Here is a 22,530-nt window from a genome sequence, read left to right as displayed (position 1 = left end):
CTACACTCAGATGTGAAGGTTCTCCTCTTTACTCCAAACTACACTCAGATGTGAAGGTCCTCCTCTTTACTCCAAACTACACCCAGATGTGAAGGTCCTCCTCTTTACTCCAAACTACACCCAGATGTGAAGGTCCTCCTCTTTACTCCAAACTACACTCAGATGTGAAGGTTCTCCTCTTTACTCCAAACTACACTCAGATGTGAAGGTCCTCCTCTTTACTCCAAACTACACCCAGATGTGAAGGTCCTCCTCTTTACTCCAAACTACACCCAGATGTGAAGGTCCTCCTCTTTACTCCAAACTACACTCAGATGTGAAGGTTCTCCTCTTTACTCCAAACTACAACCAGATGTGAAGGTCCTCCTCTTTACTCCAAACTACACTCAGATGTGAAGGTCCTCCTCTTTACTCCAAACTACACTCAGATGTGAAGGTCCTCCTCTTTACTTCAAACTACAACCAGATGTGAAGGTCCTCCTCTTTACTCCAAACTACACTCAGATGTGAAGGTCCTCCTCTTTACTCCAAACTACACTCAGATGTGAAGGTCCTCCTCTTTACTTCAAACTACACCCAGATGTGAAGGTCCTCCTCTTTACTCCAAACTACACCCAGATGTGAAGGTCCTCCTCTTTACTCCAAACTATACCCAGATGTGAAGGTTCTCCTCTTTACTTCAAACTACACCCAGATGTGAAGGTCCTCCTCTTTACTCCAAACTACACTCAGATGTGAAGGTCCTCCTCTTTACTCCAAACTACACTCAGATGTGAAGGTCCTCCTTGACAGCCATTTTGAGGCCTACAAACACAACAACCTTGGAGAAAAGCAAACACCAAAAACACAAAGAAATACACATTTCTGTGAAATGAAAATGTCCCCCCAATGGGTGGTAGCCTAGCGGTTAGGCAGTTAGGCCAGTAACCGAAAGGTTGCTGATTCGAATCCTAGAGCTGACTAGGTGAAATCTGTTGATGTGCCCTTGAGCAAGGCACTTAACCCTAATTGCTCCTGTAAGTTGCTCTGGATATGAGCGTCTGCTAAATGACATTTTAAAAAAAAACATTAAAAAAAAGTTTTCTTCTGTGTCTCTGTCCCTCCCTTCCTTTCCAGGCTACTAAGTCTTCTGTCCTTCCATTCCAGGGCACTAAGTCTTCTGTCCTTCCATTCCAGGGCACTAAGTCTTCTGTCCTTCCATTCCAGGGCACTAAGTCTTCTGTCCTTCCATTCCAGAGCACTAAGTCTTCTGTCCTTCCATTCCAGGCTACTAAGTCTTCTGTCTTTCCATTCCAGGCTACTAAGTCTTCTGTCCTTCCATTCCAGGCTACTAAGTCTTCTGTCCTTCCATTCCAGGCTACTAAGTCTTCTGTCCTTCCATTCCAGAGCACTAAGTCTTCTGTCCTTCCATTCCAGAGCACTAAGTCTTCTGTCCTTCCATTCCAGGCTACTAAGTCTTCTGTCTTTCCATTCCAGGCTACTAAGTCTTCTGTCCTTCCATTCCAGGCTACTAAGTCTTCTGTCCTTCCATTCCAGGCTACTAAGTCTTCTGTCCTTCCATTCCAGGGCACTAAGTCTTCTGTCCTTCCATTCCAGGGCACTAAGTCTTCTGTCCTTCCATTCCAGAGCACTAAGTCTTCTGTCCTTCCATTCCAGGCTACTAAGTCTTCTGTCCTTCCATTCCAGGCTACTAAGTATTCTGTCCTTCCATTCCAGAGCACTAAGTCTTCTGTCCTTCCATTCCAGGCTACTAAGTCTTCTGTCCTTCCATTCCAGGCTACTAAGTCTTCTGTCCTTCCATTCCAGGGCACTAAGTCTTCTGTCCTTCCATTCCAGAGCACTAAGTCTTCTGTCCTTCCATTCCAGAGCACTAAGTCTTCTGTCTCTCTGTCCTTCCATTCCAGAGCACTAAGTCTTCTGTCTCTCTGTCCTTCCATTCCAGAGCACTAAGTCTTCTGTCTCTCTGTCCTTCCATTCCGAGCACTAAGTCTTCTGTCTCTCTGTCCTTCCATTCCAGAGCACTAAGTCTTCTGTCTCTCTGTCCTTCCATTCCAGGGCACTAAGTCTTCTGTCTCTCTGTCCTTCCATTCCAGGGGACTCTGAATGTGAACAAACACAGGGCCCAGCATGAAGCCTTTGTCCGCTTTGAGGGCTCCTCTAACAAGAGCTCAGGTGAGTTCCACAACAAAACTGACCTATGACCTCAAACTGTTCTGTTTGACCTTCGGTGTAAGGTTGTCGGTTCAATTCCCCCGCAGGGATCACAAAGCCTACACCTACTGAACATAAGATAAAACATCTCCTATATTATCAGCCGGTGTATCGTTAGCTTGTGCATGTCTCTTGGTCTTCAGGAGCACAGAACTAGAATGAGTAGAACTGGCCCTGCCCATTCCAGCCAATCAGGGCAGAATGAGATTCTGTTTCTATGTTCAGGAGTACCTGCAGACGTTCTGGCCCAGTTGAGTTTATTACTGGTACCATGATTACAGGTAATCCTACATGAATCATGAATAATGATGAGTGAGTAAGTTACAGACGCACACATATCATACCCCCCCTCAAAAAATGCTAATCTCCCCTGTTATTGTAATAGGGGGGAGGTTAGCATGTCTTGGGGGTATGATATAAAATGCTAATCTCCCCTGTTATTGTAATGGGGGGAAGTTAGCATGTCTTGGGGGTATGATATAAAATGCTAATCTCCCCTGTTATTGTAATAGGGGGGGAGGTTAGCATGTCTTGGGGGTATGATATAAAATGCTAATCTCCCCTGTTATTGTAATAGGGGGGAGGTTAGCATGTCTTGGGGGTATGATATAAAATGCTAATCTCCCCTGTTATTGTAATAGGGGGGAGGTTAGCATGTCTTGGGGGTATGATATAAAATGCTAATCTCCCCTGTTATTGTAATAGGGGGAGGTTAGCATGTCTTGGGGGTATGATATTTTGTGGGTCTGTAACTTTCTCACTCATCATTATTCACAAGTCATTCAGGATTATCCCTAATCATGGTAACAGCCACATTAATGGAGACTATTCTTATTTACAATCAAACATTATTTACCATCCATTTTCTATTGGGCACAAAATAATCTGAAACAACCAAAACAAACAGCAAATGTGTAGAGTCACAAGCTTGATGTAGTCATTGAGTACCATGAACCAAATGCTTCACTTTTTAGGACTTTAATACATATAGAAGTGAATTTGTCCCAAAACGTTTGGTCCCCTAAAATGGGGGGATTATGTACAAAAATATCTAGATGAAAATCCCCTCAAATGAAAGCTGCCAGTCTGCACATTAACCTCATCATCATTGTATCATTTGAAATCCAAAGTGCTGGAGGACAGAGCCAAAACAACACAACAACGTGTGTCACTGTCCCAATACTGTTAGAGCTCACTGTGCATCCTCTCCCAGAGCTGAACAGTGATGTGCTGGTGTGTGGGGGGAAGAATCGTAACCGGGCGGTGCACGGTGATATGGTTGCCGTGGAGCTGTTGCCGAAGGGGGAGTGGAGGGGGAGAACCACGGCCCTGACGGAGGGACAGGGGGAGGAGAAGGGAGACGAGACACAGAGCCAACCCATGGCCACAGGTACACACACACACACACACACACACACACACACACACACACACACACACACACACACACACACACACACACACACACACACACACACACACTACTGACCTAATGTCTGAATTCCTGTCTCAAGTACTCACCTCTGTCTTTCCTAGACTGAATGGATGAGATACTAGACAGTACATACAGTATAAACTAGACTAGAATAACATTAATGTAACATATCATTTACTCCCCTCCTCTCTCTCTCCTCCCTCCCTCTCCTCCTCTCTCTCTCCTCCCTCCCTCTCCCCCTCCTCTCTCTCTTCTCCCTCTCTCCGCCTCCTCTCTCTCTTCTCCCTCTCTCCGCCTCCTCTCGCTCTTCTCCCTCTCTCCGCCTCCTCTCTCTCTCTTCTCCCTCTCTCCGCCTCCTCTCGCTCTTCTCCCTCTCTCTCCGCCTCCTCTCGCTCTTCTCCCTCTCTCCCCCTCCTCTCTCTCTTCTCCCTCCTTCTCCCTCTCTCTCCCCCTCCTCTCTATCTTCTCCCTCTCTCCCTCTATTTCCCTCCCTACCTCTCTCACCCCCTCCCTCCTCCCTCCAGGTCGTGTGGTGGGGATCCTTCAGAGGAACTGGAGGGACTATGTCGTGACATTTCCCCCCAAGGAGGAGACCCAATCACAGAGCAGGAACTCCCAGCGAATCCTGGCCACGCCCTGGGACCAACGCATCCCCAAGATCCGAATCAGCACCCAACAGGCTGACAAACTACAGGTCAGACCAAGGACTTGGTGATTAGTAGAGTGGTTGAATCAGGAAGCACACTTAATTAAACTAACCAAGGACTTGGTGATTAGTAGAGTGGTTGAATCAGGAAGCACACTTAATTAAACTAACCAAGGACTTGGTGATTAGTAGAGTGGTTGAATCAGGAAGCACACTTAATTAAACTAACCAAGGACTTGGTGATTAGTAGAGTGGTTGAATCAGGAAGCACACTTAATTAAACTAACCAAGGACTTGGTGATTAGTAGAGTGGTTGAATCAGGAAGCACACTTAATTAAACTAACCAAGGACTTGGTGATTAGTAGAGTGGTTGAATCAGGAAGCACACTTAATTAAACTAACCAAGGACTTGGTGATTAGTAGAGTGGTTGAATCAGGTGAGCTTGCTTTAAGTTGGGGCGGCAGGTAGCCTAGTGGTTAGAGCATTGAAATAGTAACCAAAAGGTTGCAAGATCGAATCTGTCGTTCTGCCCCTGAACAAGGCAGTTAACCCACTGTTCCTCGGCCGTCATTGTAAATAAGAATTTGTTCTGAACTGACTTGCCTAGTTAAATAAAGGTAAAATAAAAAATAAAAAGTCTCTGACTGTTGAAAGGACATGAAGCCTGTCATGTCCCCCATCTCTCCAGGATCACCGTGTGATAGTGCGTCTGGACTCGTGGGACAGCACCTCCCTCTACCCTAACGGACACAGTGTCAGGGTGCTGGGCCGGGCTGGGGAGCTGGAGACTGAGGTCCAAACCATCCTCATAGAGAACTGTATCCACGTACCTCCTTTCTCTGAGGCGCAGGTAGATTATAGTATAATACACCATCTTGATGAGATCTGTATCCAGGTAGATTATAGTATAATACACCATCCTGATAGAGAACTGTATCCAGTTATAGTATAATATACCATCCTCATAGAGAACTGTATCCAGTTATAGTATAATACACCATCCTGATAGAGAACTGTATCCAGGTAGATTATAGTATAATATACCATCCTGATAGAGAACTGTATCCAGGTAGATTATAGTATAATATACCATCCTGATAGAGAACTGTATCCAGTTATAGTATAATATACCATCCTGATAGAGAACTGTATCCAGTTATAGTATAATATACCATCCTCATAGAGAACTGTATCCAGGTAGATTATAGTATAATACACCATCCTGATGAGAACTGTATCCAGGTAGATTATAGTATAATACACCATCCTGTTAGAGAACTGTATCCAGGTAGATTATAGTATAATACACCATCCTGATAGAGAACTGTATCCAGGTAGATTATAGTATAATACACCATCCTGATAGAGAACTGTATCCAGGTAGATTATAGTATAATACACCATCCTGATAGAGAACTGTATCCAGGTAGTTTATAGTATAATACACCATCCTGATAGAGATCTGTATACAGGTAGATTATGGTATAATACACCATCCTGATAGAGAACTGTATCCAGTTATAGTATAATACACCATCCTGATAGAGATCTGTATCCAGGTAGATTATAGTATAATACACCATCCTGATAGAGAACTGTATCCAGGTAGATTATAGTATAATACACCATCCTGATAGAGATCTGTATCCAGTTATAGTATAATACACCATCCTCATAGAGAACTGTATCCAGTTATAGTATAATATACCATCCTCATAGAGAACTGTATCCAGTTATAGTATAATATACCATCCTCATAGAGAACTGTATCCAGTTATAGTATAATACACCATCCTGATAGAGAACTGTATCCAGTTATAGTATAATATACCATCCTGATAGAGAACTGTATCCAGGTAGATTATAGTATAATACACCATCCTGATAGAGAACTGTATCCAGGTAGATTATAGTATAATACACCATCCTGATAGAGATCTGTATCCAGGTAGATTATAGTATAATACACCATCCTGATAGAGAACTGTATCCAGTTAGATTATAGTATAATACACCATCCTGATAGAGAACTGTATCCAGTTATAGTATAATACACCATCCTGATAGAGAACTGTATCCAGTTATAGTATAATATACCATCCTCATAGAGAACTGTATCCAGTTATAGTATAATACACCATCCTGATAGAGAACTGTATCCAGGTAGATTATAGTATAATACACCATCCTGATAGAGAACTGTATCCAGGTAGTTTATAGTATAATACACCATCCTGATAGAGATCTGTATACAGGTAGATTATAGTATAATACACCATCCTGATAGAGAACTGTATCCAGTTATAGTATAATATACCATCCTCATAGAGAACTGTATCCAGTTATAGTATAATATACCATCCTGATAGAGATCTGTATCCAGGTAGATTATAGTATAATACACCATCCTGATAGAGAACTGTATCCAGTTATAGTATAATATACCATCCTCATAGAGAACTGTATCCAGTTATAGTATAATACACCATCCTGATAGAGAACTGTATCCAGTTATAGTATAATACACCATCCTCATAGAGAACTGTATCCAGGTAGATTATAGTATAATACACCATCCTGATAGAGATCTGTATACAGGTAGATTATAGTATAATACACCATCCTGATAGAGATCTGTATCCAGGTAGATTATAGTATAATACACCATCCTGATAGAGAACTGTATCCAGTTAGATTATAGTATAATACACCATCCTGATAGAGAACTGTATCCAGTTATAGTATAATACACCATCCTGATAGAGAACTGTATCCAGTTATAGTATAATATACCATCCTCATAGAGAACTGTATCCAGGTAGATTATAGTATAATATACCATCCTGATAGAGAACTGTATCCAGGTAGATTATGGTAAAGTCAGTCTTTGCACTAAGATGTAAATTGTTGCGCTTACTTTCATAAATGTGTCCTGCTGGGAGACCCTGTAGATGCAGCAGAGTATTTATGTAGAAATTAGGCTTTTAATATTTTTAAATGTATATTTATTGGTGTGTGTGTGTCTGTATGTCTCTGTATGTTGATGTATCCGTCACTGCACATCTGTTTGTGTGTATCTAGCTTGGTGAGATGCCTGTGTCCTCCCCTGAAAGCCCCTGGTCAGTAGACCCTGCTGAGGTGATTACCAGACGGGATCTGAGAAAAACCCACCTGGTGTTCAGCATCGACCCTCGGGGCTGTGAGGACGTAGACGACACCCTGTCTGTACGCAGCCTCCCCCCAGGCCCGGGGGGTCAGAGGTTAGAGCTGGGCGTTCACATCGCTGACGTCACACACTTTGTTAAAGAGGGGTCGCTGACGGACCTGGAGGCCCGCGCTAGGTGAGTGAGGGAGTGAATGTGTTTGAGTGTCTGTGAGCCATGTGCCAGGATCTCCCTCTATTTAAATAAATGTACATTTAAAATAATATTAACCCCTCCCCCCTCTTCGGAGGACATAGATCTTTGTTTTTTTGACTGATTTTTTGCTACATATACATACATTTTACATACATGGTACCTTTATATAAAGCTGTCGCATAACAATAATAAATGACCAAACAAACTCTTTAATCCCGCCCCTCAGCCCATCACACCTATCATCATAGACCACCCTCATTTGGTTTCCATATGCCATATATTTTTCATTTGTGCTGTGTGGTTTTACAACATTTTTGAATCTTTCTAAATCGTCTATTATCCACAGATTGTGAGCTAAAGATGGAAAACCTTTCCTACGAGTATTATTATATTATTTATTGACTATGGCTTTCCAAATCACCCAACACTGCTATTTGTAAGGTTAATTTTAAGTGCATGTTGTGATGTTTTTAACCATTCCTGAACCTGTGACCAGAAACAAGCTACATAGGGGCAATACCAGAATAAATTATCTATTGATTCTGTCTCTTCACTGCAAAATGTACAGAGCTGAGATTGTTGTATTCCCCATATATATATAGCATTCTGTTGGTGGCAAGAATTCTATACAATAACTTAAATTGAAAAACTCAGTGTTGAATCAAGTGTAGTTTTTTGTACCAGTTCATAAACCATGTGCCATGGATTTGGTACATCACAGATCTCCTCCCATTTATTTTGCAACCTGTATGGCGCAGCTGTCAACATTTTTGTCCTCAGATAAAACTGGTATATTTTTTTATTTATGCCAGTTCCTTTCAGCCAATTTGTATCTTTAATATATGTCAGGCAAACAAGTTACCTACCTCCTCCCTTTTCCACTTGCCTTGTCGTGCTGCAATCAGTTGATTGTAAATTTGGATTGAGCAGATATTCCCATATATTTTCGATAACTGTGTATGTGACATAACTCCTCCATTTCTATTAATAATACCATTAATAAATATAATACCAGTTTTTTTTTTTTTATCCATAAAGAATGTTTTTTTATTCATCAGTATATTTGAGTTTAACCAGAACATTTGTTGTAATATTTGTTCTATATTTTCTGGAGGAGAAAACTGAAATTGTAACCAGCTTTGTACGGCTTGTTTAAGAAAGGGTGATACTTTAAACAACACATCCTTTCCAATTAGTCGGAAATGAGAAGCTGTAATCTGTATGAAGGCAAAAAAGCAATTTTTGAACAAAGGACGAGCTTTTCTTAATAATCTACTGAGGAACCATTTTGAGTTTAAGTTTAATTTATGTATGAGTGAAGCTTTTAGTGAGAGTTTTAAAGCTTTAATATTTATTAATTTTAGCCCCCCCCCCAAACTCATATTCATTATATAAATAGGCACGTTTAATTTTGTCTGGCTTAGCATTCCAAATAAAATGAAATATTTTTTGCTCATATGATTTAAAAAATGAGTCATCTGGAGTAGGCAGTGCCTGTGATAGGACCATTAGTAAGTCAGTAAACTGTGATAGGACCATTAGTAAGTCAGTAAACTGTGATTGGACCATTAGTAAGTCAGTAAACTGTGATTGGACCATTAGTAAGTCAGTAAACTGTGATTGGACCATTAGTAAGTCAGTAAACTGTGATAGGACCATTAGTAAGTCAGTAAACTGTGATAGGACCAAAGAGTTAATCAATGTGATTTTTCCATAAATAGACAAGTATTTACCTCTCCATGGTTGCAGAATCTTATCTATTTTTGCTAACTTTCTATTGAAATTAATTGTGGTAAGTTCATTTATATTTTTTGAGATGCGAATACCAAGTATGTCTACTTCACCATCCGTCCATTTTATTGGTAAACTACAAGGTAGTGTAAACACTGTATTTTCTAACGATCCAATACGTAATATGGTACACTTGTCATAATTAGGTTTTAATCCAGAGAGGCTAGAAAAGTGATCTAGATCTTCAATGAGACTGTGTAGGGATCCAGATTGCGGACTTAAGAAAAAAACTAGAGTAATCAGCATACATTGACACTTTTGTTTTTATCCCCTGGATTTTTAACCCCTTGATGTTCTTGTTGTATCCAATTTTAATAGCTAGCATTTCAATGGCCATAATAAATAGATATGGAGACAACGGACAGCCTTGTTTTACTCCCCTTAAAAGCTCTATATTTTCTGAGAAGTAACCATTATTTATTATTTTACATCTGGGGTTGCGATACATAACTTTAACCCATTGTATAAGAGAATTGCGAAAATTCAAGTAATCCATAAATTCTAGTCGTACTTTATCAAACGCCTTTTCAAAATCTGCTATGAAGACCAGACCTGATATCTTCGATGTTTCATAATGTTCAATTATTCCAAGTAATTGTCGTAAATTATCTCCAATATATCGTCCATGTAAAAAACCTGTCTGATCAGGATGAACAATATTTGGTAAAACCTTTTTAATTCTATGTGCTATGCATTTTGCCAGGCTTCTCGCATCACAACATGGAAGTGTTAGAGGCCTCCAGTTTTTTAAATGGACTGGATCTTTATACTTACCACCTGGGTCCTGTTTTAGTAGTAATGAAATCAGAACTTCTTGTTAACCTCTCTGGGGTAGCTGGGACGTGACCGTCCCACCTGCGGCACACACTATTCAACAGCCAGGGAAATAGCAGAGCGCCAAATTCAAAACAACAAAAATCTCATAATTAAAATTTCTCACACATACAAGTATTATACACCATTTTAAAGATAAGACTCTCGTTAATCCAACCACATTGTCCGATTTCAAAAAGGCTTTACGGCGAAAGCATAACATTAGATTATGTTAGGACATCAACTTCACCAGAAAAACCACACAGCCATTTTCAAAGGAAGGAGAGGCATCACAAAAAACAGAAATACAGCTAAAATTAATCACTAACCTTTGATGATCTTCATCAGATAACACTCCCATGACTCAATGTTATACAATACATGTATGTTTTGTTTGATAAAGTTCATATTTATATCCAAAAACCCCATTTTACATTGGCGCGTGATGTTCAGAAAATGTATTGCCTCCCAAAACTTCCGGTGAATGAGCACATCAATTTACAAAAATACTCATCATAAACGTTGATAAACTTCACAACAGTTATCGAAAGAATTATAGATACACTTCTCCTTAATGCAACCGCTGTGTCAGATTTCAAAATAGCTTTACGGCGAAAGCACATTGTTCAATATTCTGAGTACAGAACTCAGCCATCAAAGCAAGCTATACAGTTACCCGCCAAGTTCTGGAGTCCAAAAAAGTCAGAAATAGTATTATAAATCTTCACTTACCTTTGCTGATCTTCGTCGGAATGCACTCCCAGGACTCCCACAAGAAACGTTTGTTTTGTTCGATAAACTCCATATTTATGTCCAAATACCTAATTTTTGTTCGCGCGTTCAGTGGAGTTATCCAAATGCGCCATGCTCGCGCATTTTGTTGAGACGAAAAGTCCAAAAAGTTATACTACAGTTTGTAGAAACATGTCAAACGATGTATAGCATCAATCTTTAGGATGTTTTTATCATACATCTTCGATAATATTCCAAACGGACAAATCCTTTGTCTTCAGAAAGGAAAAACAAAGCACCTCCCGCTGACGGCCACGCGCGTGAATGATCTAATGGCACACAGCCAGACACCTGGTTGAAATGACTGTCATTCCCTTCCAGGTCACAGTAGAAGCCCCTAACAATGTTCTAAAGACTGTTGACATCTAGTGGAAGCTTTAGGAACTGCAAAATGACCCCTAAGTCACTGTAGTCGCAATAGGGTATCAATTGAAAAAACTACAAGCCTCAGATTTTCAACTTTCTGGTTGGATTTTTCTCAGGGTTTTACCTGCTATATGAGTTCTGTTATACTCACAGACATCATTCAAACAGTTTTAGAAACTTCAGAGTGTTCTCTATCCAAATCTCCTAATAATATGCATATCCTACCTTCTGGGTCTGGGTAGCAGGCAGTTTACTGCGGGCACACTTTTCATCCGGACGTCAAAATACTGCTCCCTACCCTAGAGAAGTTTAAGTACCTGAAAGTCTACAGTTTGTATAAGAGTAATTAAAACATGCTAATAATGGATCTTTGAGTACATCAAAAAAGGTTTGATATCCCTCTACTGGTATACTGTCAAGCCCTGGTGTTTTTCCAGACTGAAAAGATTTTATTGCCTCAAAAAGTTCCTTTTCTGTAAGTTGGCCTTCACACAGGTCTTTCTGTAAATTTGTTAATTTTACATTATTATTATTAGGAAAGAAATCTTTACAGTTAACATCATTCAGTGGAAATGGAGGAGACTGAAAAGAAAACATATGCTTAAAATATTTTGCTTCCTCTTTCAAAATATAATTTAGTGGATCATGGATAACTCCTCCCTTAAAGTGACCCTGGAATAACCACTTTCCCCTAAGTCAACGGTTATTACTTTCCCTAAGTCAACGGTTATTACTTTCCCTAAGTCAACGGTTATTACTTTCCCTAAGTCAACGGTTATTACTTTCCCTAAGTCAACGGTTATTACTTTCCCTAAGTCAACGGTTATTACTTTCCCTAAGTCAACGGTTATTACTTTCCCTAAGTCAACGGGTATGGCATGTCCCTCTTACCCATCTCCCTCCCCCAGTCTGACAGTCACTATGGTCTGATGTTGTGGGGTCAGTCGCCCCCTGCTGGTGACTGTGTTAGCTCCAGTAACTCTTTCTCCTGTCATGTTCTCAGGGCCACCACGTACTACCTGGCCGACCGCAGGTATGACATGCTGCCTGCTGTCCTCAGTGCTGACCTCTGCTCTCTGCTGGGAGGAGTGGACAGGTGAGACATCAACACTACATCACACTGACCTCTGCTGGGAGGAGTGGACAGGTGAGACATCAACACTACATCACACTGACCTCTGCTGGGAGGAGTGGACAGGTGAAGGAACAACACTTACTGACACCACAACACACTGACCTCTGCTCTGTAAACCTCAGTGAAGTTTATCAGGATGATTCATTTAGTCTTAGGTCACTCTCATAACGCTGGTTGGAACTATCCAGTAGACTGAGGCTGTATGTCCTTACCTCATTAACAGCTGTCTGTGTGTCCCTCTGTGCGTGTCCGTGTGTCCAGGTATGCCATGAGCGTCATGTGGGACCTGGATGCCCAGACCATGGCGGTGAACAATGTGTGGTACGGCCGTACACTAATCCAATCCTCCTACCAGCTTTACTATGAACTGGCCCAGGCTCTGCTCAACGGAGAGGAAGCAGAGGTCCCAGAACTAGGTACCATCATGTTTTAATACTGCTGAATGGAGAGGAGACAGAGGTCCCAGAACTAGGTACCATCATGTTTTAATACTGCTGAATGGAGAGGAGGCAGAGGTCCCAGAACTAGGTACCATCATGTTTTAATACTGCTGAATGGAGAGGAGGCAGAGGTCCCAGAACTAGGTACCATCATGTTTTAATACTGCTGAATGGAGAGGAGGCAGAGGTCCCAGAACTAGGTACCATCATGTTTTAATACTGCTGAATGGAGAGGAGACAGAGGTCCCAGAACTAGGTACCCATCATGTTTTAATACTGCTGAATGGAGAGGAGGCAGAGGTCCCAGAACTAGGTACCATCATGTTTTAATACTGCTGAATGGAGAGGAGGCAGAGGTCCCAGAACTAGGTATCATCATGTTTTAATACTGCTGAATGGAGAGGAGGCAGAGGTCCCAGAACTAGGTACCATCATGTTTTAATACTGCTGAATGGAGAGGAGGCAGAGGTCCCAGAACTAGGTACCATCATGTTTTAATACTGCTGAATGGAGAGGAGACAGAGGTCCCAGAACTAGGTATCATCATGTTTTAATACTGCTGAATGGAGAGGAGACAGAGGTCCCAGAACTAGGTACCATCATGTTTTAATACTGCTGAATGGAGAGGAGACAGAGGTCCCAGAACTAGGTACCATCATGTTTTAATACTGCTGAATGGAGAGGAGGCAGAGGTCCCAGAACTAGGTACCATCATGTTTTAATACTGCTGAATGGAGAGGAGGCAGAGGTCCCAGAACTAGGTATCATCATGTTTTAATACTGCTGAATGGAGAGGAGGCAGAGGTCCCAGAACTAGGTATCATCATGTTTTAATACTGCTGAATGGAGAGGAGGCAGAGGTCCCAGAACTAGGTACCATCATGTTTTAATACTGCTGAATGGAGAGGAGACAGAGGTCCCAGAACTAGGTACCATCATGTTTTAATACTGCTGAATGGAGAGGAGGCAGAGGTCCCAGAACTAGGTACCATCATGTTTTAATACTGCTGAATGGAGAGGAGGCAGAGGTCCCAGAACTAGGTATCATCATGTTTTAATACTGCTGAATGGAGAGGAGACAGAGGTCCCAGAACTAGGTACCATCATGTTTTAATACTGCTGAATGGAGAGGAGGCAGAGGTCCCAGAACTAGGTACCATCATGTTTTAATACTGCTGAATGGAGAGGAGGCAGAGGTCCCAGAACTAGGTATCATCATGTTTTAATACTGCTGAATGGAGAGGAGGCAGAGGTCCCAGAACTAGGTATCATCATGTTTTAATACTGCTGAATGGAGAGGAGGCAGAGGTCCCAGAACTAGGTACCATCATGTTTTAATACTGCTGAATGGAGAGGAGACAGAGGTCCCAGAACTAGGTACCATCATGTTTTAATACTGCTGAATGGAGAGGAGGCAGAGGTCCCAGAACTAGGTACCATCATGTTTTAATACTGCTGAATGGAGAGGAGACAGAGGTCCCAGAACTAGGTACCATCATGTTTTAATACTGCTGAATGGAGAGGAGGCAGAGGTCCCAGAACTAGGTACCATCATGTTTTAATACTGCTGAATGGAGAGGAGGCAGAGGTCCCAGAACTAGGTACCATCATGTTTTAATACTGCTGAATGGAGAGGAGGCAGAGGTCCCAGAACTAGGTATCATCATGTTTTAATACTGCTGAATGGAGAGGAGACAGAGGTCCCAGAACTAGGTATCATCATGTTTTAATACTGCTGAATGGAGAGGAGGCAGAGGTCTCAGAACTAGGTACCCATCATGTTTTAATACTGCTGAATGGAGAGGAGGCAGAGGTCCCAGAACTAGGTACCATCATGTTTTAATACTGCTGAATGGAGAGGAGGCAGAGGTCCCAGAACTAGGTACCATCATGTTTTAATACTGCTGAATGGAGAGGGAGGCAGAGGTCCCAGAACTAGGTACCATCATGTTTTAATACTGCTGAATGGAGAGGAGGCAGAGGTCCCAGAACTAGGTACCATCATGTTTTAATACTGCTGAATGGAGAGGAGGCAGAGGTCCCAGAACTAGGTATCATCATGTTTTAATACTGCTGAATGGAGAGGAGGCAGAGGTCCCAGAACTAGGTACCCATCATGTTTTAATACTGCTGAATGGAGAGGAGGCAGAGGTCCCAGAACTAGGTACCATCATGTTTTAATACTGCTGAATGGAGAGGAGGCAGAGGTCCCAGAACTAGGTACCATCATGTTTTAATACTGCTGAATGGAGAGGAGGCAGAGGTCCCAGAACTAGGTATCATCATGTTTTAATACTGCTGAATGGAGAGGAGGCAGAGGTCCCAGAACTAGGTACCATCATGTTTTAATACTGCTGAATGGAGAGGAGGCAGAGGTCCCAGAACTAGGTATCATCATGTTTTAATACTGCTGAATGGAGAGGAGGCAGAGGTCCCAGAACTAGGTACCATCATGTTTTAATACTGCTGAATGGAGAGGAGGCAGAGGTCCCAGAACTAGGTACCATCATGTTTTAATACTGCTGAATGGAGAGGAGGCAGAGGTCCCAGAACTAGGTACCATCATGTTTTAATACTGCTGAATGGAGAGGAGGCAGAGGTCCCAGAACTAGGTACCATCATGTTTTAATACTGCTGAATGGAGAGGAGGCAGAGGTCCCAGAACTAGGTACCAATCATGTTTTAATACTGCTGAATGGAGAGGAGGCAGAGGTCCCAGAACTAGGTACCATCATGTTTTAATACTGCTGAATGGAGAGGAGGCAGAGGTCCCAGAACTAGGTACCATCATGTTTTAATACTGCTGAATGGAGAGGAGGCAGAGGTCCCAGAACTAGGTACCATCATGTTTTAATACTGCTGAATGGAGAGGAGGCAGAGGTCCCAGAACTAGGTACCATCATGTTTTAATACTGCTGAATGGAGAGGAGGCAGAGGTCCCAGAACTAGGTACCATCATGTTTTAATACTGCTGAATGGAGAGGAGGCAGAGGTCCCAGAACTAGGTACCATCATGTTTTAATACTGCTGAATGGAGAGGAGGCAGAGGTCCCAGAACTAGGTACCATCATGTTTTAATACTGCTGAATGGAGAGGAGGCAGAGGTCCCAGAACTAGGTACCATCATGTTTTAATACTGCTGAATGGAGAGGAGACAGAGGTCCCAGAACTAGGTACCATCATGTTTTAATACTGCTGAATGGAGAGGAGGCAGAGGTCCCAGAACTAGGTATCATCATGTTTTAATACTGCTGAATGGAGAGGAGGCAGAGGTCCCAGAACTAGGTACCATCATGTTTTAATACTGCTGAATGGAGAGGAGGCAGAGGTCCCAGAACTAGGTATCATCATGTTTTAATACTGCTGAATGGAGAGGAGGCAGAGGTCCCAGAACTAGGTACCATCATGTTTTAATACTGCTGAATGGAGAGGAGGCAGAGGTCCCAGAACTAGGTACCATCATGTTTTAATACTGCTGAATGGAGAGGAGGCAGAGGTCCCAGAACTAGGTACCATCATGTTTTAATACTGCTGAATGGAGAGGAGGCAGAGGTCCCAGAACTAGGTACCATCATGTTTTAATACTGCTGAATGGAGAGGAGGCAGAGGTCCCAGAACTAGGTACCATCATGTTTTAATACTGCTGAATGGAGAGGAGGCAGAGGTCCCAGAACTAGGTACCCATCATGTTTTAATACTGCTGAATGGAGAGGAGGCAGAGGTCCCAGAACTAGGTACCATCATGTTTTAATACTGCTGAATGGAGAGGAGGCAGAGGTCCCAGAACTAGGTATCATCATGTTTTAATACTGCTGAATGGAGAGGAGACAGAGGTCCCAGAACTAGGTATCATCATGTTTTAATACTGCTGAATGGAGAGGAGACAGAGGTCCCAGAACTAGGTATCATCATGTTTTAATACTGCTGAATGGAGAGGAGGCAGAGGTCCCAGAACTAGGTACCATCATGTTTTAATACTGCTGAATGGAGAGGAGGCAGAGGTCCCAGAACTAGGTACCATCATGTTTTAATACTGCTGAATGGAGAGGAGGCAGAGGTCCCAGAACTAGGTACCCATCATGTTTTAATACTGCTGAATGGAGAGGAGGCAGAGGTCCCAGAACTAGGTACCATCATGTTTTAATACTGCTGAATGGAGAGGAGGCAGAGGTCCCAGAACTAGGTACCATCATGTTTTAATACTGCTGAATGGAGAGGAGGCAGAGGTCCCAGAACTAGGTACCATCATGTTTTAATACTGCTGAATGGAGAGGAGACAGAGGTCCCAGAACTAGGTACCATCATGTTTTAATACTGCTGAATGGAGAGGAGGCAGAGGTCCCAGAACTAGGTATCATCATGTTTTAATACTGCTGAATGGAGAGGAGACAGAGGTCCCAGAACTAGGTACCATCATGTTTTAATACTGCTGAATGGAGAGGAGACAGAGGTCCCAGAACTAGGTACCATCATGTTTTAATACTGCTGAATGGAGAGGAGGCAGAGGTCCCAGAACTAGGTACCATCATGTTTTAATACTGCTGAATGGAGAGGAGGCAGAGGTCCCAGAACTAGGTATCATCATGTTTTAATACTGCTGAATGGAGAGGAGGCAGAGGTCCCAGAACTAGGTACCATCATGTTTTAATACTGCTGAATGGAGAGGAGGCAGAGGTCCCAGAACTAGGTACCATCATGTTTTAATACTGCTGAATGGAGAGGAGACAGAGGTCCCAGAACTAGGTACCATCATGTTTTAATACTGCTGAATGGAGAGGAGGCAGAGGTCCCAGAACTTCTGGCTGTCTAAAGTAGTGGACTACCCTTCTCCAGGCTGTCTAAAGTAGTGGACTACCCTTCTCCTGGCTGTCTAAAGTAGTGCACTACACTTATCCAGGCTGTCTAAAGTAGTGGACTACCCTTCTCCAGGCTGTCTAAAGTAGTGGACTACACTTCTCCAGGCTGTCTAAAGTAGTGGACTACCCTTCTCCAGGCTGTCTAAAGTAGTGGACTACCCTTCTTCTGGCTGTCTAAAGTAGTGGACTACCCTTCTCCAGGCTGTCTAAAGTAGTGGACTACCCTTCTCCTGGCTGTCTAAAGTAGTGCACTACACTTCTCCAGGCTGTCTAAAGTAGTGGACTACCCTTCTCCAGGCTGTCTAAAGTAGTGGACTACCCTTATCCAGGCTGTCTAAGGTAGTGGACTACACTTCTCCAGGCTGTCTAAAGTAGTGGACTACCCTTCTCCAGGCTGTCTAAAGTAGTGGACTACACTTCTCCTGGCTGTCTAAAGTAGTGCACTACACTTATCCAGGCTGTCTAAAGTAGTGCACTACACTTCTCCAGGCTGTCTAAAGTAGTGCACTACACTTCTCCAGGCTGTCTAAAGTAGTGGACTACCCTTCTCCAGGCTGTCTAAAGTAGTGCACTACACTTCTCCAGGCTGTCTAAAGTAGTGGACTACACTTCTCCTGGCTGTCTAAAGTAGTGCACTACACTTATCCAGGCTGTCTAAAGTAGTGCACTACACTTCTCCAGGCTGTCTAAAGTAGTGCACTACACTTCTCCAGGCTGTCTAAAGTAGTGGACTACCCTTCTCCAGGCTGTCTAAAGTAGTGCACTACACTTCTCCAGGCTGTCTAAAGTAGTGGACTACCCTTCTCCAGGCTGTCTAAAGTAGTGCACTACACTTCTCCAGGCTGTCTAAAGTAGTGGACTACCCTTCTCCAGGCTGTCTAAAGTAGTGGACTACCCTTCTCCAGGCTGTCTAAAGTAGTGGACTACACTTCTCCAGGCTGTCTAAAGTAGTGGACTACCCTTCTCCAGGCTGTCTAAAGTAGTGGACTACCCTTCTCCAGGCTGTCTAAAGTTGTGGACTATAGAGGGAATAGAACACATGTTCTTGTTTCATTCATTTTATTGTGAAGCCAAAGTAATTTCTTCATTGTGTAGTCAATAAAGTTATTTTCTTCTTCTTATTATATAGCCCATCTACCCCCTGGGGAGAGGGATGCCAAGCTGGCCCAGCTCACCCAGGCCCTGGAGACCCTCACCCACGTGGCCAGGTGGGTACTAGAGGGTTTCTGTTAATCATTGTCTCACCCACGTGGCCAGGTGGGTACTAGAGGATTTCTGTTAATCATTATCTCACACACGTGGCCAGGTGGGTACTAGAGGGTTTATGTTAATCATTATCTCACCCACGTGGCCAGGTGGGTAGTATAGGGTTTATGTTAGTCATTGTTAAAGATCGATTAGATAACACTTACATAAATGCACCATACATCTGTCCACCAGACAGCTGCGTGCCCAGAGGGACAGGGGAGGAGCGTTGGAGCTGGAGGGGGTAGAGGTGAGGGCGCAGCTGGATGAGGACAGGAACATCACAGCCCTGGTGCCCAGACAGCCACTGGAGGTCCATGAGACGGTGGGTAACTAAACATTGTAGCAACAGAGGTTTGAATTCATATTTCTGTTCACTGTTTTCTTGCGTGACAAAAAAAGGTTGAGAGAAAAATTACGTTGAAAAAACAACATGCATACAATTGTGATATAGGATGTTGTAATGTTTGACTGCTGTAATGTTTGACTGTTGTAATGTTTGACTGTTGTAATGTTTGACTGTTGTAATGTTTGACTGCTGTAATGTTTGTTGTTGTAATGTTTGACTGCTGTAATGTTTGACTGTTGTAATGTTTGACTGTTGTAATGTTTGACTGTTGTAATGTTTGACTGTTGTAATGTTTGTTGTTGTAATGTTTGTTGTTGTAATGTTTGACTGTTGTAATGTTTGTTGTTGTAATGTTTGACTGTTGTAATGTTTGACTGTTGTAATGTTTGACTGTTGTAATGTTTGACTGTTGTAATGTTTGTTGTTGTAATGTTTGTTGTTGTAATGTTTGACTGTTGTAATGTTTGACTGTTGTAATGTTTGTTGTTGTAATGTTTGACTGTTGTAATGTTTGTTGTTGTAATGTTTGACTGTTGTAATGTTTGTTGTTGTAATGTTTGTTGTTGTGTTTGTTGTTGTAATGTTTGACTGTTGTAATGTTTGACTGTTGTAATGTTTGTTGTTGTAATGTTTGTTGTTGTAATGTTTGTTGTTGTAATGTTTGTTGTTGTAATGTTTGACTGTTGTAATGTTTGTTGTTGTAATGTTTGACTGTTGTAATGTTTGTTGTTGTAATGTTTGTTGTTGTAATGTTTGACTGTTGTAATGTTTGACTGTTGTAATGTTTGTTGTTGTAATGTTTGTTGTTGTAATGTTTGTTGTTGTAATGTTTGTTGTTGTAATGTTTGACTGTTGTAATGTTGGACTGTTGTAATGTTTGACTGTTGTAATGTTTGACTGTTGTAATGTTTGTTGTTGTAATGTTTGTTGTTGTAATGTTTGACTGTTGTAATGTTTGACTGTTGTAATGTTTGTTGTTGTAATGTTTGTTGTTGTAATGTTTGTTGTTGTAATGTTTGTTGTTGTAATGTTTGACTGTTGTAATGTTGGACTGTTGTAATGTTTGACTGTTGTAATGTTTGACTGTTGTAATGTTTGTTGTTGTAATGTTTGTTGTTGTAATGTTTGACTGTTGTAATGTTTGTTGTTGTAATGTTTGACTGTTGTAATGTTTGACTGTTGTAATGTTTGACTGTTGTAATGTTTGTTGTTGTAATGTTTGTTGTTGTAATGTTTGACTGTTGTAATGTTTGACTGTTGTAATGTTTGTTGTTGTAATGTTTGTTGTTGTAATGTTTGTTGTTGTTGTAATGTTTGACTGTTGTAATGTTTGACTGTTGTAATGTTTGTTGTTGTAATGTTTGACTGTTGTAATGTTTGTTGTTGTAATGTTTGTTGTTGTAATGTTTGTTGTTGTAATGTTTGACTGTTGTAATGTTTGACTGTTGTAATGTTTGTTGTTGTAATGTTTGACTGTTGTAATGTTTGTTGTTGTAATGTTTGACTGTTGTAATGTTTGACTGTTGTAATGTTTGTTGTTGTAATGTTTGACTGTTGTAATGTTTGTTGTTGTAATGTTTGACTGTTGTAATGTTTGTTGTTGTAATGTTTGTTGTTGTAATGTTTGACTGTTGTAATGTTTGTTGTTGTAATGTTTGACTGTTGTAATGTTTGTTGTTGTAATGTTTGTTGTTGTAATGTTTGTTGTTGTAATATTTGACTGTTGTAATGTTTGTTGTTGTAATGTTTGTTGTTGTAATGTTTGTTGTTGTAATATTTGACTGTTGTAATGTTTGTTGTTGTAATATTTGACTGTTGTAATGTTTGACTGTTGTAATGTTTGTTGTTGTAATGTTTGTTGTTGTAATGTTTGACTGTTGTAATGTTTGTTGTTGTAATGTTTGACTGTTGTAATGTTTGTTGTTGTAATGTTTGACTGTTGTAATGTTTGTTGTTGTAGTGTTTGACTGTTGTAATGTTTGTTGTTGTAATGTTTGTTGTTGTAATGTTTGTTGTTGTAATGTTTGTTGTTGTAATGTTTGACTGTTGTAATGTTTGTTGTTGTAATGTTTGTTGTTGTAATGTTTGTTGTTGTAATGTTTGACTGTTGTAATGTTTGTTGTTGTAATGTTTGACTGTTGTAATGTTTGTTGTTGTAATGTTTGTTGTTGTAATGTTTGTTGTTGTAATGTTTGACTGTTGTAATGTTTGTTGTTGTAATGTTTGACTGTTGTAATGTTTGTTGTTGTAATGTTTGACTGTTGTAATGTTTGTTGTTGTAATGTTTGTTGTTGTAATGTTTGACTGTTGTAATGTTTGACTGTTGTAATGTTTGACTGTTGTAATGTTTGTTGTTGTAATGTTTGACTGTTGTAATGTTTGTTGTTGTAATGTTTGTTGTTTTTAATGTTTGACTGTTGTAATGTTTGTTGTTGTAATGTTTGGCTGTTGTAATGTTTGTTGTTGTAATGTTTGACTGTTGTAATGTTTGACTGTTGTAATGTTTGTTGTTGTAATGTTTGACTGTTGTAATGTTTGTTGTTGTAATGTTTGTTGTTGTAATGTTTGACTGTTGTAATGTTTGACTATTGTAATGTTTGTTGTTGTAATGTTTGACTGTTGTAATGTTTGTTGTTGTAATGTTTGACTGTTGTAATGTTTGACTGTTGTAATGTTTGTTGTTGTAATGTTTGACTGTTGTAATGTTTGACTGTTGTAATGTTTGACTGTTGTAATGTTTGTTGTTGTAATGTTTGTTGTTGTAATGTTTGACTGTTGTAATGTTTGACTGTTGTAATGTTTGTTGTTGTAATGTTTGACTGTTGTAATGTTTGTTGTTGTAATGTTTGTTGTTGTGTTTGTTGTTGTAATGTTTGACTGTTGTAATGTTTGACTGTTGTAATGTTTGTTGTTGTAATGTTTGTTGTTGTAATGTTTGTTGTTGTAATGTTTGACTGTTGTAATGTTTGTTGTTGTAATGTTTGACTGTTGTAATGTTTGTTGTTGTAATGTTTGTTGTTGTAATGTTTGACTGTTGTAATGTTTGACTGTTGTAATGTTTGACTGTTGTAATGTTTGTTGTTGTAATGT

The 22,530-nt window shown here is 40.9% G+C and overlaps 1 protein-coding gene across 7 annotated transcripts in view; it reads left to right on the top strand.

Moving 5' to 3' along the window:
* dis3l (DIS3 like exosome 3'-5' exoribonuclease) overlaps nucleotides 1-22,530 on the top strand; it is an 88,476-nt gene that overhangs the window by 18,985 nt on the left and 46,961 nt on the right. For 4 of the 7 annotated variants that reach the window (XM_045708095.1, XM_045708096.1, XM_045708097.1 and 1 more), the window contains 9 exons: nucleotides 2,094-2,172; nucleotides 3,425-3,601; nucleotides 4,171-4,340; nucleotides 4,983-5,144; nucleotides 7,376-7,635; nucleotides 12,419-12,511; nucleotides 12,812-12,966; nucleotides 18,976-19,054; nucleotides 19,287-19,416. In XM_045708095.1, the coding sequence (XP_045564051.1) occupies nucleotides 2,094-2,172; nucleotides 3,425-3,601; nucleotides 4,171-4,340; nucleotides 4,983-5,144; nucleotides 7,376-7,635; nucleotides 12,419-12,511; nucleotides 12,812-12,966; nucleotides 18,976-19,054; nucleotides 19,287-19,416 (1,305 nt within the window). Of the gene's footprint in view, nucleotides 1-2,093; nucleotides 2,173-3,400; nucleotides 3,602-4,170; nucleotides 4,341-4,982; nucleotides 5,145-7,375; nucleotides 7,636-12,418; nucleotides 12,512-12,811; nucleotides 12,967-18,975; nucleotides 19,055-19,286; nucleotides 19,417-22,530 lie in introns of all 7 variants that reach the window. The other 3 variants (XM_045708094.1, XM_045708100.1, XM_045708099.1) reach the window with 1 other exon arrangement.

Source organism: Salmo salar, chromosome ssa26, assembly GCF_905237065.1.
Source record: "Salmo salar chromosome ssa26, Ssal_v3.1, whole genome shotgun sequence".
NCBI classification, from domain to species: Eukaryota; Metazoa; Chordata; class Actinopteri; order Salmoniformes; family Salmonidae; genus Salmo; species Salmo salar.
The sequence above is the reverse complement of the archived record's forward strand: the minus strand, read 5'-3'. Positions and strand labels throughout refer to the sequence as shown.